This window comes from Sciurus carolinensis, chromosome 14 (assembly GCF_902686445.1).
Source record: "Sciurus carolinensis chromosome 14, mSciCar1.2, whole genome shotgun sequence".
NCBI classification, from domain to species: Eukaryota; Metazoa; Chordata; class Mammalia; order Rodentia; family Sciuridae; genus Sciurus; species Sciurus carolinensis.
This window is the reverse complement of record NC_062226.1, coordinates 13,456,285-13,471,229: the sequence shown is the minus strand read 5'-3', so window position 1 is coordinate 13,471,229 and position 14,945 is coordinate 13,456,285. Positions and strand designations below refer to the sequence as shown.

Genomic DNA, 14,945 nt, shown 5'->3' with positions numbered 1-14,945 from the left:
GCCTTTGTGATCATTAACTTGGGTCCGGCGACCCTGGGCTGGCGGTCCATGACCCCTGGGGTCTAGGCCAAGCCACAACGCCCCTCTGTTAATCACCAACTGGCCAGTCCAGGCCACACTGCTCCAGAAGGCTGCTCAACCGGGCCAGCTGCTGGCTGGAGTTCACTCTGGGGGCTGGGAAAACAGGGACATTTTTCCTTCCTATTTGTTTGGATTTTCAAAATTGTCTAATGAGCAAGTATCACTTTAAATGTATTTTAAAAGGTATTGCTCTTCATATATGAAAAAAATATGTTGAATATATACTTGTAAATTTTCAAACCCCACAGCGATGCTTTTACAATGTTTTCAGTAAGTATCGGGAGGTATAATTGACGTGCCATAACAATTCACTCACTGTACACATACAATTCTGTGATTTGTAGTCGATTTAATCAGTTGTGTAATCATCACCGTAATTCAGTATTAGAACATTTTCATCACCCTAAAGAGTTCCCTTTGCAAACTGCAGTGACCTGGGCACTTCCTGTAGCCTCAGGCAGCCCTGGCTATGTCCATGAGGAAAATCTTCCCCTTCGTTTCTTACAAGCAAACTGCCTTGACAGGTTGGTGTCTACTGGCTTCTTAATGGTCCGTGCAATAAAAGAAAGAAAGAAAGAAAACAGTCAAACAATAACAACAAAAAAACTCATAAAAAGGAGGAGAGAAGCACACTCTAGACATTGTTATAGTTTGCTTTTTTGCACCTGGAGATCTTCTGCTTATTGAGTGCCTACTATGTGCCAGGCACAGTCTGATCTAGCTCATTCTTTTTTCACAGCTGCATAGTAGTCCATTGTATAGCAGCTCCATAATTTATTTAACCAGGACATTTGGGTCTTTTCCAGTTTTCTTCAGACAATGCTTCAGTGAACATCCTTGCACGTATATTTTGCTGTTTGTCTGTATTTCTGTAGGAAATGTTGTATTGTGCATTTTGAATTCATATAATCAAATTGTTATCCCGAGAGATGAAACTGGTTTATGCTTCCGTCAAGCACCTGAGAGCAGTGGGCTTTCTGACGATTCTCCAGATGGCTTGGAAGAAGGAAGAACTCTCTGAATTTAGGCCCAGGCAGCCTACTTCAGGCTTTGCGGGGCCTGGGGTGAACTTACTAGGCCTTGGAGCCCTGAGACCTCAGGCACCCCTTGATATGCTAGATACAATCCAGACTCTTCAGTGTGGCCTCTGGGCACCTGCCACCCTCTCCGGCAGCATCACTCTGTTCCCTGCGTTGCAGACTGGACCCTCAGCATTCACCATAGGCGGCCCAGATTTTCCTGCCCTTTGCTCATGTGGTTCCCTCCCCTGGAATACTTTTTCTTTCCAGTCTCCGCTGTCTCTGATATTCCAGCCCCTCCTCCAGGAAACCTCCGTATAACCCCAGAGTCTCAACTGCCTTATATGAGTTCCCTTAACCTTTGATCTGGTCCCCACCTCCATGCCCTTTTAAGTGGGAGGAAATTGTAGGTGGGAAAAGGCAAACTTCAACCCGATTAGATAAAAGCCATCTAAGGAGCTGAGATGGGTGACTATAGATTCAGGGACAGGGGAGGGACACTTTCATTGACCCATCTGCAGGCCAGGCTGTTTCCACGTGGACTGATTTAGTCCTCAGCAATTTCTATACCCATGTAAGTGTAAGATTTAGGCATGGAAGAAAGAAAGTAACTTCCAGGACTCAAACCTAGATCTCCCATGTCCCACTTATGAGCCTGGGACTGGGAGAAGACTCAGACCCTGTCTTGCCCAGGTAGAGCGCATAGGGAATGCCCCAAATGGACGGGAAACTTCGAGAAGCAACAAAGACGTGTTATTCAGAGACAAGAAGCCCAACCCTGAGACACCAGCTAAGGGAGGTGGATAGAAGTGGTTGTACCCAGGGACAGAAGTAAATGGTGTCAAGAGGGAACAACCTTGCAGGACTTTGTGACTAGGTTTGATCAAAATAAAACTTTTGAAAAGAAAAGCATTTTTTAAAAAAAGATGGAAAGAAAGGCTGCTTTGAGTGAAGTAGAACCCGCAAGCCCAGAAGTTGGTAGTTTTAGTCAGGTGTCTGAGTGTGGCATGCTTCACCTGCCCGGAGCTGGTGGCATGTGTGGTGCCCAGGTGGGGGTTCTGAGCCTGACGGTAGCATTTGTTAGCTGCGTGCAGGTTGTTTAATCACTCTGCACTCAGTTTCCGCTTCTCTAAAATGGGCTGCCCTTGGTACCAATCTGATGCACCAGTGGAAAGCTCACAGTGTTAGTTCATGTCGTCGTCGTCGGTGTTGTTGTTTTTACTGGAAATAGGTGCAGGGAAGAGAGAGGGCTTGTGCAGGTTGCACAGGAAGATGAGGCTGAGCTGTGCTCTCCGTGGTGCTTTCACGCACCCATTTAGCTCACACTGAGTTGGCACCGGTTGTATGCCAGGCCCTGTGCTGGGTCTTCTTCGGGGAGCTGGGATTCAGGGCCAGCCGCGCCCAATCGGGTAGGTCCGGGTGGGAACCCAGATGTTTCCAAGATCCAGGACAGATCCCCGCCTCTCCCGCGGGCCCGCAGGGGCCCAGCCCAGCCCTGCGCCCTCCCTGAGGGGCGGTCCCTTGCTTGGGCGGGATGGGCTGGCGGCTACTTAAGGTCTGCGACCCGGGGCCTGGGGCTGCCGACTGGGTGCTCTGGCGCCGTCGCCGCCATGGCTCGGCACCGCTCCGCGTCCGCGCTGCTCCGCGCGCTGCTCCTGGCGCTGTGCGCGCTGTCGCCGCGGGTCCGCGCAGCCACCGCGTCGCGCGGGGCGGCCCAGGCGCGGCCGCCCCAGGGGCGGGCGTCCGAGGCGCGGGTGAGTGCCCGGGGGGCCCCGGGGCTCCCGGAGTAACTCTCTATTGTAAGTTCTTGCAGATACAGCGCTAGGAAAAGGGGAGTAATTCAGGTCTAGAATGGAAAAACTGTTTTGTTGCTTTGTAAGTATCTCTCGCTGCTTCCAGGGCTCTCGGGTGAGGGTGGGAGCCTCGGGGCCATGGCTGTTTCCCTCCCTACAGGCTAACCCACCCCTTGGCCGGAGTTCTTTTCCTTCGTCGCTTTCTGATTTCTTACCCATCTCTGCCGCCTGATTTCTCTTTTTCGTGTCTGATTTCTCCTCCTGTCCGCCTGACTTCTCTCCTTGCCTCCTTTGATTTCTTCTTCCATTTCAGATTCCTCCCCATTAGATCTCTCTCTCTTGCTCCAGTTTTCTACCTCTTGTGTGATCTCACATCCATCTGCTTAGCCTCATTGCTGTTGTTTATTCTCCCCGCTCCGCTGTCTCCACTGCCCTCCTTCCTCCTCCTCTCCTGTTTGGTTTTATGTTGTTCCACCCCTCACTCTTCTGCCTGAGCTCTAATCCAAGTCTCGTCCCTCTGACTTCTCCCATTTGATTTTGACTCCACCGGATCTCCCCTCCGGCCCGAGGAGACCTGCGCCTGCTGATTTCCACCCCCTGACTCCAGCCTAACCCTCCCGCTCGCTGTCTCCAACCCTAGTGCATGTCTGACAGCCTTCCCCTCTCCCTGACTCCTCCTCTCCAACAGGCTCCTGCAGACCCAGGCTGCGTCCTCTCCGCCTTTTCCAAGAAATGGATCTTGGGGGTGGGTGTTGGGGGGCAGGAGGGAGGAGGCAGACAGCTCAGGAGGCCACTTGGGCTTGTCGATCCAGTCCCTTCTTGAGTGTGCGATTGGGACAGATGGGACAGGCGCAAGCTTACCACTTCCAAAGAGCAAAAGCAAACAGGTTATGTGACCTTGGGCTAGTCCCTCCCTTTTGGGGCCTCAGTTTCCCTATCTGTAGAGCCGAGGTGGGCAGTGAGCTGAGAACCCTTTAGTTCTAAGAACCATGATGGTGCTGGAAGGGAGCAGGCTGAACCCCTGGGGACCCCTAGATGTATCACTACCATCTGAGGGTGTCTACCCATAGACCCAGAGTAGCCTGGGGCAGTCCCTCTTTGCTGTTTTCTATCTGGGTGTCCATTCACCTCTCTGTGCCTCTGTCATCACAGCCAATTGGCAATAAAAAGGGAGGGAGAAGGGAGGTGGAGCCCTCTGCCTCCCCCATCACCAGAAAAAGCAGATCAGGGAGCTGAGCTGGAGAGACAGATGCTCGCCAAGGCACAGGATTTGGAGCCTAAGACTTGCCCTGTTTGCTGACTCATAGAAAGGGGTCCCCCGGCCGCGGGAGGCTCAAGTGAGACGCTCTTGGTGCTGGAACCCGCCCTCCCTCGTGCCCGGGGTCTCTGCCTGCCCAGACCGGTGCCCCTGCTCAGGCTCTGCCCCGTCTCTCCCCAGCCCAGCAGCATGGTGGTGGAACACCCCGAGTTCCTCAAGGCAGGGAAGGAGCCCGGCCTGCAGATCTGGCGCGTGGAGAAGTTCGACCTGGTGCCCGTGCCCCCCAACCTCTATGGCGACTTCTTCACGGGCGACGCCTATGTCATCCTGAAGACGGTGCAGCTGAGGAACGGGAACCTGCAGTACGACCTTCACTACTGGCTGGGTGAGGCGCCCCTCCCAGCTGCTGTCCAGCCCCAGCCCCACAGCAGCGACCTCTGAGCTGTGGTCCCAGGAGGTACCCGGGAGTCTCGCTGATGACCGAGTGCTAAGTATGTGCAGGCTCTTGGCTAGTGGTCATGTGTCCCCAGACTCCAGAGCCAGCCTGGGCACGTTCTGACCCCAGCTGTGATCTGACCTTTGGCAAGTCGCCAGTGTCCCTGTGGAGTGGACATGATACCCAGCTGCACTACCTCAAAGGAGGGTCGTGAGGGTAAAAGAAGTTAGGTGGGTGACTAGGACACAGAGGACCCTCTGCAGCTTCCCTGGCCCAGATCCAGTCAAACCCCTGCAGTCGAATCTGTGGAGCCAGGAGCCCGGGGTCTCTAGACTGCAGATCTGTTCTGCAATGGTGTGGGGCCCGATCCCCCATTACACAGGTGGACTAACCGAGGCTCACAGAAAGCAGAGGCTTGTCCAGATTCTGTGGTGAGGCCAGGGCCATGCTGGAGGCACCACCCTCCTGTCCCCAGGGTGCCGGAACCGCTTTGGGGAAGCCAGCCTCATGCTGCTCTGATGTCTGTCTGCCAGGCAACGAGTGCAGCCAGGATGAGAGCGGGGCGGCCGCCATCTTCACCGTGCAGCTGGATGACTACCTGAACGGCCGGGCTGTGCAGCACCGCGAGGTGCAGGGCTTCGAGTCGGCTACCTTCCTCGGCTACTTCAAGTCCGGCCTGAAGTACAAGGTGGGTTGGACCCTACCTTGCTTGAGTGGCCGGGACCGATGCGTTCATGGTGGGGCTCACTCGGGTTCACCTGTCTGCTTCGCAGGGCGGTGGGCCGGCAGGTGGGAGGCAGGCTTCAGAGTCAGCCAGCTCTGACTGGGGACCCCAGGCCCTTCCAGCCGTGGGATCCTGGACAGATCACATGCTCGCTCTCTCTGAGTCTTTGATTCCTTATTTTAAAATGAGGAGAGGACAGTTCCCCGTAACCTCATAGTGCTGTCTTCCTGCCCCAGCAGCGAGGAGTGGGTCCTTCTGCGGGCCCTATTTCTGCACCCTGTCATCGATGGCCCTTGCCGGGAAGGGCCTGTGTAAGGCATTTGATAAAGCACTCTTGGTCACATCCCTCTTTCTGATCCCTAGAATCCCTCCTGCATGTGAACTCTTAGGACAGCTAAGACGGCACTTTCCCTAAGCTCCTGGCCAGGTGGGACTGAGCAGAACCCATCTGGGAGCCCCAGGAGGCAGCACCCTAATATTCTGAGTGACCTCCATCCAGCCACTTGACTCCAGAGCCTACCTTTCCTCTCTGGTTGCAGGAGAACCAGTTGTACCTGCCCAGCGGGGCCAGAAGAGGATTTGGTGAAAGGCAGGCTGGGAGATGCCTTGCGCAGGGCTTGGTTCCTTGCAAGGGCAGAGGGAAAGCTTTAGATTTGCAAAGCTGGGGCGCTCTTGGTCAGGACAGGGAGGGGATCACAGGCTTCCTTAGCTAGATGAGCCTTAATGTCAGGGCCCGAGCTCTCGTTTTATGGAGGGCAGAGGAGACTGAAATGCAGAGAGAACTAGCAGCTGGCCCAGGGTCTCCCTGGTACCAGATCTCCTGACTCCTGGCATTCTGTCCACTAGACCAACATCCCTTTGACCAGGGTGCCAGGGTAGGCGTCAAGCCCTGTCTGTGTCAGGTCACCCCCTGCAACGCGGGCAAGGTGTGCGCCCGGCGTCCTCACGCCCTCCATTCGCTCATTCGCGGGACACGCAGTTCTGAAGTCCCTGTCCCCGCCGTGCCTGCTTACTGTGCTGTGATGCAGCAGGCACTGTACCGGGAACGTCCCTTGTCTGGCTTAGGCCCTGTGGCTGTCCTGGGAGTAGAGCTCCACTTCACAGGTGAGGCACCTGAGGCTCAGGGCGGTCACGAAACCAGCAAGTGTGGAAGCCAGCTTCACACCCACCAGGCCTGTGTTCCCCGGATCCTGTCAGGCTCTGGGCTGAGCCCTGGGGTGCCTAGGTGAGGAGGGCGGGTCCCTTCTCCAGGAGGGAGAAGATGGGCAGGCCAGGAAGAGCATGCAGGTGGGCAGCAGATGGTGGTCACTTCCTCAGGGCGTCCAGGGACGAGCAGGTGTCTGCTCAGCTGTCTTGTCTAGTCCCATTTCTCAGGCACTAGGTCTCGTGTGGTCACAGAAATGGAAGTCCTTATGCTCAGAGGATGTGGCAGACCAGATCAGGGACACCCCAGGGTTGGTTTTTTTGTACGGGGGATTGAACCCAGGGCACTCTACCACTGAGCCACATCCACAACCCTTTTTATTTTTCATTGCGAGACAGAGTCTCGCTAAGTTGCTGAGATTGTCCTTGAATTTGTGCTCCTTCCTTCTCAGCCTCCCTAGTCACTGGACTCACGGGCCTGGGCCACCACACCTTATTCACTCCCCGATTTTCAGAAATGAATAAGGGTGATCAGAACCATAACCATAACCAGGTATTGGGCCTTTGCATTCAATTCTAACTGTAGCCTTTAGGATGGTTTGTAATATTCCCATTTCATAGATATATATGAGACTGGGGCTCAGTGGAGTGAACTAATTTGCCCACATCCACAGCTGGTAGGTTCTTACCACTGGAACTTGTGTTGCTTACTATGTGTCCAAGACTCTTCTGGGCACTATACTTATTTAACTCGTTTCACCTTATGAGGTAATTACTAAGATTAGCATCATTTTGGAAATGATGAAAGAAGGCGCAGAGAAGTTAAGCTCCTTGCCCGAGGTCACACAGCTGGGACTGGGATTCAAACCCAGGTGTGAAGGGGCTGGCACAGAGCTGATTCAGAGCAGACATTTCGAGATTCCCTGATCTTGCATCTTAGCCCAGATGGGGCCTAGCGTCTGCATGTTTAACAAGCCTCCCTCACCGCCCCCACCCCCAGGTGATTTTCTGGGATGTTCTTGACCTTATTTTGAGGAATGCTTCAGAAAGCCGGATCCCAAACGGGGCTCAGATTTGGCACTTCAGTCCTGAAAGGCTCTGGCTCCTGGTGGAAATGTGAGGTTCCATGCGGGTCCTGTTTGCTACTCTGTGCAAGTCCCCAGGCCTGCCCCGCACTTGGCAGGCCCAGCCCGGGTTCTCAGCAGGGTCCCTCATCAATTATGGATGCCCAAGGAGCAGGGCTGGTCACGCAAGACTTGTTCCTGTGACAGCCCCTTCCTGGGAGCCAGTCTGACCTCCAGTGTGAGAAGGGGCAGGTCGGGGACTGGACCTGCTGGGAGGAGCTGGCTGGCTCCGCGGGGCCCCTCCTGTTCTGACAGCGCCCCCCCATCTTAGTCACTGCACAGTGCAGGATGGTTCGGAACCCCCACCTTCCCATCCTGCGGCCCCTTCACTTCAGACAGAGGGGGGACCCCCTGGGGCCAGGTTATTTGAAACCCTTTGTTCAAATCCATCCAGGACCTGGCAGAGTCCTAGGAGCCCCTGGACCTAGAAACACAGTTGGAAATGCAGAGAATCATTGGAAACTGTCTTCTCCCCTTTATTGTAAAAGGAACTCCTGAGTTTAGAAGGTAGAAGGACCAGCCCTGCCAAAAATTTTTAGTTGTTTTATAAACAGTTTGATATCTTTTTTTTTTTTTTTCATGTAAATGTCTCTTGCTTTTCCCCTTCTCATGGTAAGAAAGATGCAAGTTTAATGCAAAATATCCAATGGTACAGGAGTATACAGGTTGTGGACAGTGAAAGTCCCCCCGGGTTCCCTCTTGTAGGTATGTTCCAAGTGGCAGTTCATTTTTTTTTTCTTTCTTTCCATGAACGTACCTGTCTCATCATTTCAATTTGGAAAGTGACTCTTTAAACAGTTTATCCTATTGAATTTCAAATTATTTGATACCAATCTCTTCCCACCTAATGATGAGAAAAGAAACAACAGTTGAATCTAAAGATAGAAAGCAACAATGAATCTGAAGATTTTAGTAAAAAAATAGGAGTAACCTCCAAAAAAATTCCTGCCCCCTATCTTTGGAAATCCAATAGTGTTTTCTCAGAGCATTTATTTATTTATGTTAACTAATCTTGCCAAGTGTAATTTCCTAGATCAGTAAGAGTAAAGGAGTTAATCAGGAAACTCATGGCCACAATCATGAGAAATCAAGTATTATTCTATTTTATAAATTTTATACAGAGAAGTCCTGACAATTGAGATTTATGACATAAAGTAACCCTTTTCCTTTTTTAAGAAAAAGGTTTTTTTATCTTGCCAACCGCCCCCCCCCAAAACCCAGGGACTCTCTACCACTGAGCTATATATCCCCAATCCTTTTTTTTTTTTTTTTTTTTTTTTTTTTGGTACTAGGGATTGAACCCAGGGACACTTAACCACTGAGCCACATCCCTCCCCTTTTAAAAAGTATTTTATTAGGTACAGGGTCTTGCTGAGTTGCTTAGGGCCTCACTAAGTTGCTGAAACTGGCTTTGAACTCATGACCCTCCTGCCTCAGCCTCCTGAGTCGCTGGGAATACAGGCCTGCACCAACACACCTGGTCCCAATCCTTTTTTTTTTGTCTTTTGTTTTTTGTTTTGACACAAGGTTTTGCTAAGTTGCTGAGGTTGGCCTCAAACTTACTATCCTCCTGCCTCATCCTCCCACGTAGCTGGGATTACGGGCAAGTGCCACTGTGCCTTGCTAGGGTTTTCAGTTTTCTTAGTAATAAAAACAAAAAGGCATGCTCGATCCAGTTAAGAATTTTAGAGGTGTATTTTTTTATACTTAATTTTTTTATTTGTTTAGTTATATAGAGGTGTATTTTTTTTTTTTTTTTAATGCCTGGTCTTCCTTTCCTCTTGTCTCCTCATTTCCTTGTCTCTGAGGAATCAGTAGGAAAAGTTGGTGGGTCCTTGTACCTTTTGGAAAAGTCGTTCAGATCCGCTCTCCCTTGATGTCCAGCTGAGTGGAGCTCCAGGTCAGGGCTGGGCTGACAGATCACTGACCTGTCCCCAGACGGGAGAGTGGAGAGGTGAAACCCAGCACCGCTGCCAACTAGCGGGAACCCCAGCACGTTTGGTCTGGACTCTCCTGGAGCCTCCTTTTCTTTGCTAGTGACATGGGTGACACGAGCAAATGGGGTGACCTCGTGGGCTTGCGTGTGCGGAAGGCAGGACTGGTCCTGGTGGAGCACAGCCGTCACGTGCGGTGCGTCCTCCTCCCTGGCTGCTCCTCACCTGCTCCCAGCCAGCTCCCCTCCATCAGCCCCCAACCATGTCCTTAGCACTCTGCTCTGCTCTCAGATCCCAAGCATCAGTGCCACCCAGTGCCTGAGCCCCCTTAGGCCTAGCCCTGCACCCCAGCACCCCATCTTGTTTCTTCAGATGACAGGGAAGGTGACGGGTTGTTGCTTGCTACTTAGTTGTGGGCGGTGAAGTCGAGAGTGGAGGCTGTGAGCCTCCCCCTGCTGCACATCAAGGTCATTCACAGAGTGGCACCCACAGCTCCCTCCAAGGGCCCTTGAAGCCAGGCACAGAGGCAAAGTCAGCTGAGGCTTGACAGCTCCACCCAGTCAGGGAATGTGGAAAGGCTCTGTGCTGATCCCAAGAAGGGACACCAGGGGGCGTTCCAGCTCCTGGCACTTGGAAAATGGCTCAGAGCGGGGCTTGTTCCTGCCTCCCATCTGGGTGACCCCAGCAACCTTTGCTGCAGGAAGCCTGATGCTGGGGCAAGAACGTGGGTCTTACACGCTGGGTTCGAATCCTGGCTGCACCATCTGCCAGCAGTGTGATCTGGGGCGAGCCCCTCACCTGTGGGCTCTGCTTCCCTCTGCTGTGAGGTGGGGTCATGATACCTCTCTCATGGACGATGCCTGCAAAATGTCCCGCACAGTGGGCATTGTCATGTCACAGTATTATGTATTGCTAACTGTGAGTGGACATGACAGGGGCCTGATTCAGACAACTCCCTTTGCCTCCTTGCCCTCAGCGAGTGTGACTTGCATCAGACTTTGCACATCTCTGCAGAGAGAAGTAAGCAGAGAGGGACCTGGTGGGGTGGCTGCATTTCCAGTCTCTCGGAAGCCCTTCCGCTTCTACCCTCTTGTAGCATGGAGAAGAGAGAAGTATCAGAGCGGGAGCAGGAGGCAAAGTTGCCAGCCTTGACTGCCGCAGGCTTGCTGAGAGCCCATGAGTAAGTCACTTCACTTCTCTGGGCTTCAGCTCACCGTGGTAAAATGGGGTGCGGTCTTAGGACCTATTTTGCTCTGTCCTTGGGACCTGTAGCTGGTGGGAAGAAACCCCAGCCAGTTTTCCTTGGGTTTCTACTGAGCCAGGGGCATTTGGGCTGTAGCAGGAAAGCCCTCTGAAGACCTGCTACAAGACCAGTGATGCCTGCAGCCACCCAGCACTGTCCCGGCAGGGTAACTGTCCCTTACCTCCAGCTCCGTTGGGTGGTACAGGCAGATGGGGTGGGTGGGGCCAGTGCCCAAACACTTCCCAGGGATCCTTGAAGGATGGGAAGGATTTAGAGTGCCTTAGTGCTTCCCAAAGGGGTTTTGCAGAGCACTTGAGCTGGAGGCAGGATGTGGTGGAGATAGGTGGTTCTTGATTCAGTCGGGTCAGGGAATGCCGGAGGCAAGCAGGGAATTTGCCAGCACCTACACTTAGCTCTTGTGCATTGTGTAGCAGTCAGCAGTGGGGAGTAAGGACTATCCCCTACACTTTCTGATCTTGGAACCCTTTCCTTGCAGAGTCTCATGGGGGAGTTGGGTGTCATAACTTTCCTTGGGAAATGCTGGTTTTGAGAAAGGAATATTTGCAATTTTTTGATTTAGGGAAGTGACTCCAGGGGTCTTTTTAGTGGAGTGAATATGAGATTCAGTGGGACACAGTGTGTAGGGAATTTAATTCTTAAAACTGTGTGGCCTTGGGCAAATTTTGTTCCTTTTCTAAACCTCAATTTCCTTCTCTGAAATGAGCATAAGAATGTCTCAAATGATAGGATGTGAGAATTCTGCATTGACTGATTATCACGGGATGCTGTACAACCCTGAACCACAGGCAGAGTTTCCTTTACCATGATTCTATGCTCTTCCTACTTTCTTCCCTGGACCCTGACCCTGGATTAATGCTGCTTCCTTCCCCCAACAGAAAGGTGGTGTGGCATCGGGATTCAAGCATGTGGTACCCAACGAGGTGGTGGTGCAGAGACTCTTCCAGGTCAAAGGACGGCGTGTGGTCCGTGCCACTGAGGTGCCTGTGTCCTGGGACAGCTTCAACAATGGTGACTGCTTCATCTTGGACCTGGGCAACGTGAGTCCTGCCCCACCCTTCCCAGGGGCTGCTGACACCAGGGAGATGGATACAGTCATAAATAGGTGCAAAGACACTCATAAACAGGGCAAACCCCAGGGATCAGCAGGCCCTGTGCCCTGTGGGTAGTCAGAGACCCATGGACAGATGTGTCCAGCATGCATAGACTCCCACACGTGTAGACTCAAGCCCATTGGGCACATGTGCATAGACTTGAGTACACCTTGTTTACACAGGAATTCGATTGACACCTAGACTCCCTGACACTTTTGTTTATATTTCTTGTGTACCTTCCCCCTGACCCATAGTGGGATTAAACCCAGAGGCTTTTTTTTTGCTTGTTTGCTTTTTTGATACTAGGGATTGAACCCAGAGATGCTTAACCACTGAGCCACATCCTCTTTGTATTTTTTATTTTGAGTCAGGATCTCACTGAGTTGTTAGGGCTTGCTAAATTGCTGAGGCTGACCTTGAATTTGCGATCCTTCTGCCTCAGCCTCCCAAGTCCCTGGAATTTTAAGCATGTACCAGCATGCCTGAATAACCCAGGGTCTCACTAAGTTGGTGAGGCTGACCTTAAACTTGCCATCCCCCTGCCTCAGTTTCCTGAGTGACTCTTGTGTACCTTTTGACATAAACACCCACTTGAAAGTATATGTCAGGCATGGGTAAAAACTACAGGCTCCTGCCCACCAAGCGTGGACATCTGCACCGTAGCAAATGCCCTCATGTGTAGACCTGGGTCCACATGTATGTGTCATACCCATGGATGCATGCATATATATCACTTATGACAGTGAATGTGGGATGCACTCCCCACTACCCTATAAATGGGTGATGCTTTGTACACACTTGCCTCACAGATCCGTGTGAGCACAAACCTGCAAATGGACCCCGCAGGACATTCCACCCCAAGACTCATGTGCACATATGCCCGTGATGTGATGGCCCCCATGACTTAGCGTGAGCTTTTTAATAGAGTAGAACAGACTCAGACACAGAAAAGTGTGTGAGTCCTGAGTGTCCAGCTCAGTGGATTTCACAGCACAAACATACCCACGTAACACCAGATCAAGAAACAAGCTCACCGGAAGGCCTCTGTTGCCATCTTCCAGGCTCTTTACCCACAGGGCCATCATCTGGAACTCTCTCAAAGGCATAGATTGGTTTCACCTGTTTCTCAACTACAGATTTGGCAAACCTCACTCTTTCATGACTGAATTCTTTGACTTAACATTGCATTTGTGAGATTTATCTGTCTGTTGCGTTTTGTCATGCAGTTATTCTTCTTGCTATATAAGATTCACTTGCATGGTGTCCCACAATGTATTTATCCTTTATATTGCTGATGGACACTTGGGGTGGTTTCTGGTTTGGGCTCCATCCTTGCCCAGGTCCTTTGGTGGACATTTGAGTATAGTTCTGACAGATATGTTCCTAGGAGGATTGTTGGCTCTTAGGGTGAGGTAGAGTGAGCTTTGGTAGCTGTGGCCAAACAGTTTTGCAAAGTGGCTGGACCAATTTATATTCCCATCATAGGTGTCTTGGTTCAATTCTGCTGCCGTAACAGAATACCTGAGTCTGGGTGACCTATAAAGGAAAGAAGTAAATTTTGCCTCTCAGTGCTGGAGCCTGAGAAGTCCAAGATCTGGTGGCTGCATCTGGTGAGGGCCTATGTGCTGCTTTGTAATGTGGCAGAAGCAGGAAGTTCAAGCAGGAGCATGCAGAAGAGACAAGACACGAGGAGTGGGCGTGCTTTAAAACAACCTGCTTGGGCTAGGGAGGTAGCTCAGTTGGTAGAGTGCTTGCCTTGCAAGCACAAGGCCCTGGGTTCAATCCCTAGCACCTCAAAAAAAAACCAAAAAAACCCAAAAAAACAAAACAAAACAAAAACCAGCCTGCTTTCCAAAGAATGAACACATTTCCATGAGAAAGAAATTAATCCTTCTCAATGACTTGGTCACCTCTTAAAGGTCCCCTTCCCAACACCACCACATTGGCAATCAAATTTCAACATGAGTTTTGGAGGAGACAAGCCATATTCAAACCCTAGCAGCAGGCAGACACTTTAGGGTGTAACCTGTAATGGCATAACGGTGACGTGGTTGTATCTGGGAAGAACACATATCCCCAGGCGTGAAGACCCACATCCTGGAGTGCGAGCGTCACCCTGGTGGCACGTGGGGCGTGCACATGTGTGCGTCCTGCCAGCCTCACCTGGGCAAGCGCAGAATAAGGTGGGCTTCACGCACCCGTGGCCTCCTCCTTGCCACGCCACCAGGCAGGGCTTACCCGAAGTCTGGGGTGCTGACTTCCTGGGATCTCTGTCTCACAGAACATCTACCAGTGGTGTGGGTCCAACAGCAACCGATTTGAGAGGCTGAAGGCCACGCAGGTGTCCAAAGGTATCCGTGACAATGAGCGAAGCGGCCGGGCCCAAGTGCATGTGTCTGAGGAAGGTGCCGAGCCCGAGGCCATGCTCCAGGTACTGTGGGACGCGGGTGGGGTGGCCAGGGGTGGGCTGCTGTGCGTTCGGTTCACACCTTAGGCCGTTGGAGGGGAATGTGAGGGAACTACATTCTGCACCCCTCCTCCTGAAGGCCTTTTGTTTATCCACCAGGCCAGAACCCTTCAGGGAGTGTGGAGGATCAGCTTCCCTGGCAACCCCCAGACCCCCCTGAGAATTGCATAGATGTGGTGCATGCTGGGAGTGTGAGCCACACCCTCCAGCAGGAGGGCCAAGTCCTCCAAAGGAGCCAGGGAGGAAAGCCTGTCAGCCTCTCCTGGGGGTCAGCTGAGACAACTGAGGCCCAGTCCCCAAATTCCTCCTTTGGCAGTTCCTGATAGTTAATGGCCTGTTCAGTCAATAATATGATATGCCAGCCATTGTATTTTGTGGCTTATCAAAAGAGGCAAGGTTCACACCCCCTTCTGGCTCCTACTTGCCTAGGAACATCTAGTTCCAGGTTTTGGAAAGAGCAGAAGGTTCGTTATATGGAGAAGGGGAGCCTGGGCATCAGCCATGGTTTGGGAAGGACGGGAGCTGGGCTGTTAAGGCCAGACAGGCCCAGAATGGAGGAGCAAACATAGACTCTGAAGTCAGCAGGGATCAGGGTCCAAATTCTGACTTAG

The 14,945-nt window shown here is 52.0% G+C and overlaps 1 protein-coding gene across 3 annotated transcripts in view; it reads left to right on the top strand.

The window, feature by feature from the left end:
* Positions 1–14,945, top strand: part of Gsn (gelsolin) — a 54,211-nt gene that overhangs the window by 24,902 nt on the left and 14,364 nt on the right. Inside the window, exons 1-5 of one of the 3 annotated variants that reach the window (XM_047524174.1) lie at positions 2,665–2,854; positions 4,332–4,536; positions 5,121–5,275; positions 11,652–11,813; positions 14,149–14,298. In XM_047524174.1, coding sequence (XP_047380130.1) covers positions 2,711–2,854; positions 4,332–4,536; positions 5,121–5,275; positions 11,652–11,813; positions 14,149–14,298 — 816 coding nt within the window. In that variant the 5' untranslated portion in view covers positions 2,665–2,710. Of the gene's footprint in view, positions 1–2,664; positions 2,855–2,936; positions 2,976–4,331; positions 4,537–5,120; positions 5,276–11,651; positions 11,814–14,148; positions 14,299–14,945 lie in introns of those variants that run through there. The other 2 variants (XM_047524175.1, XM_047524176.1) reach the window with 2 other exon arrangements.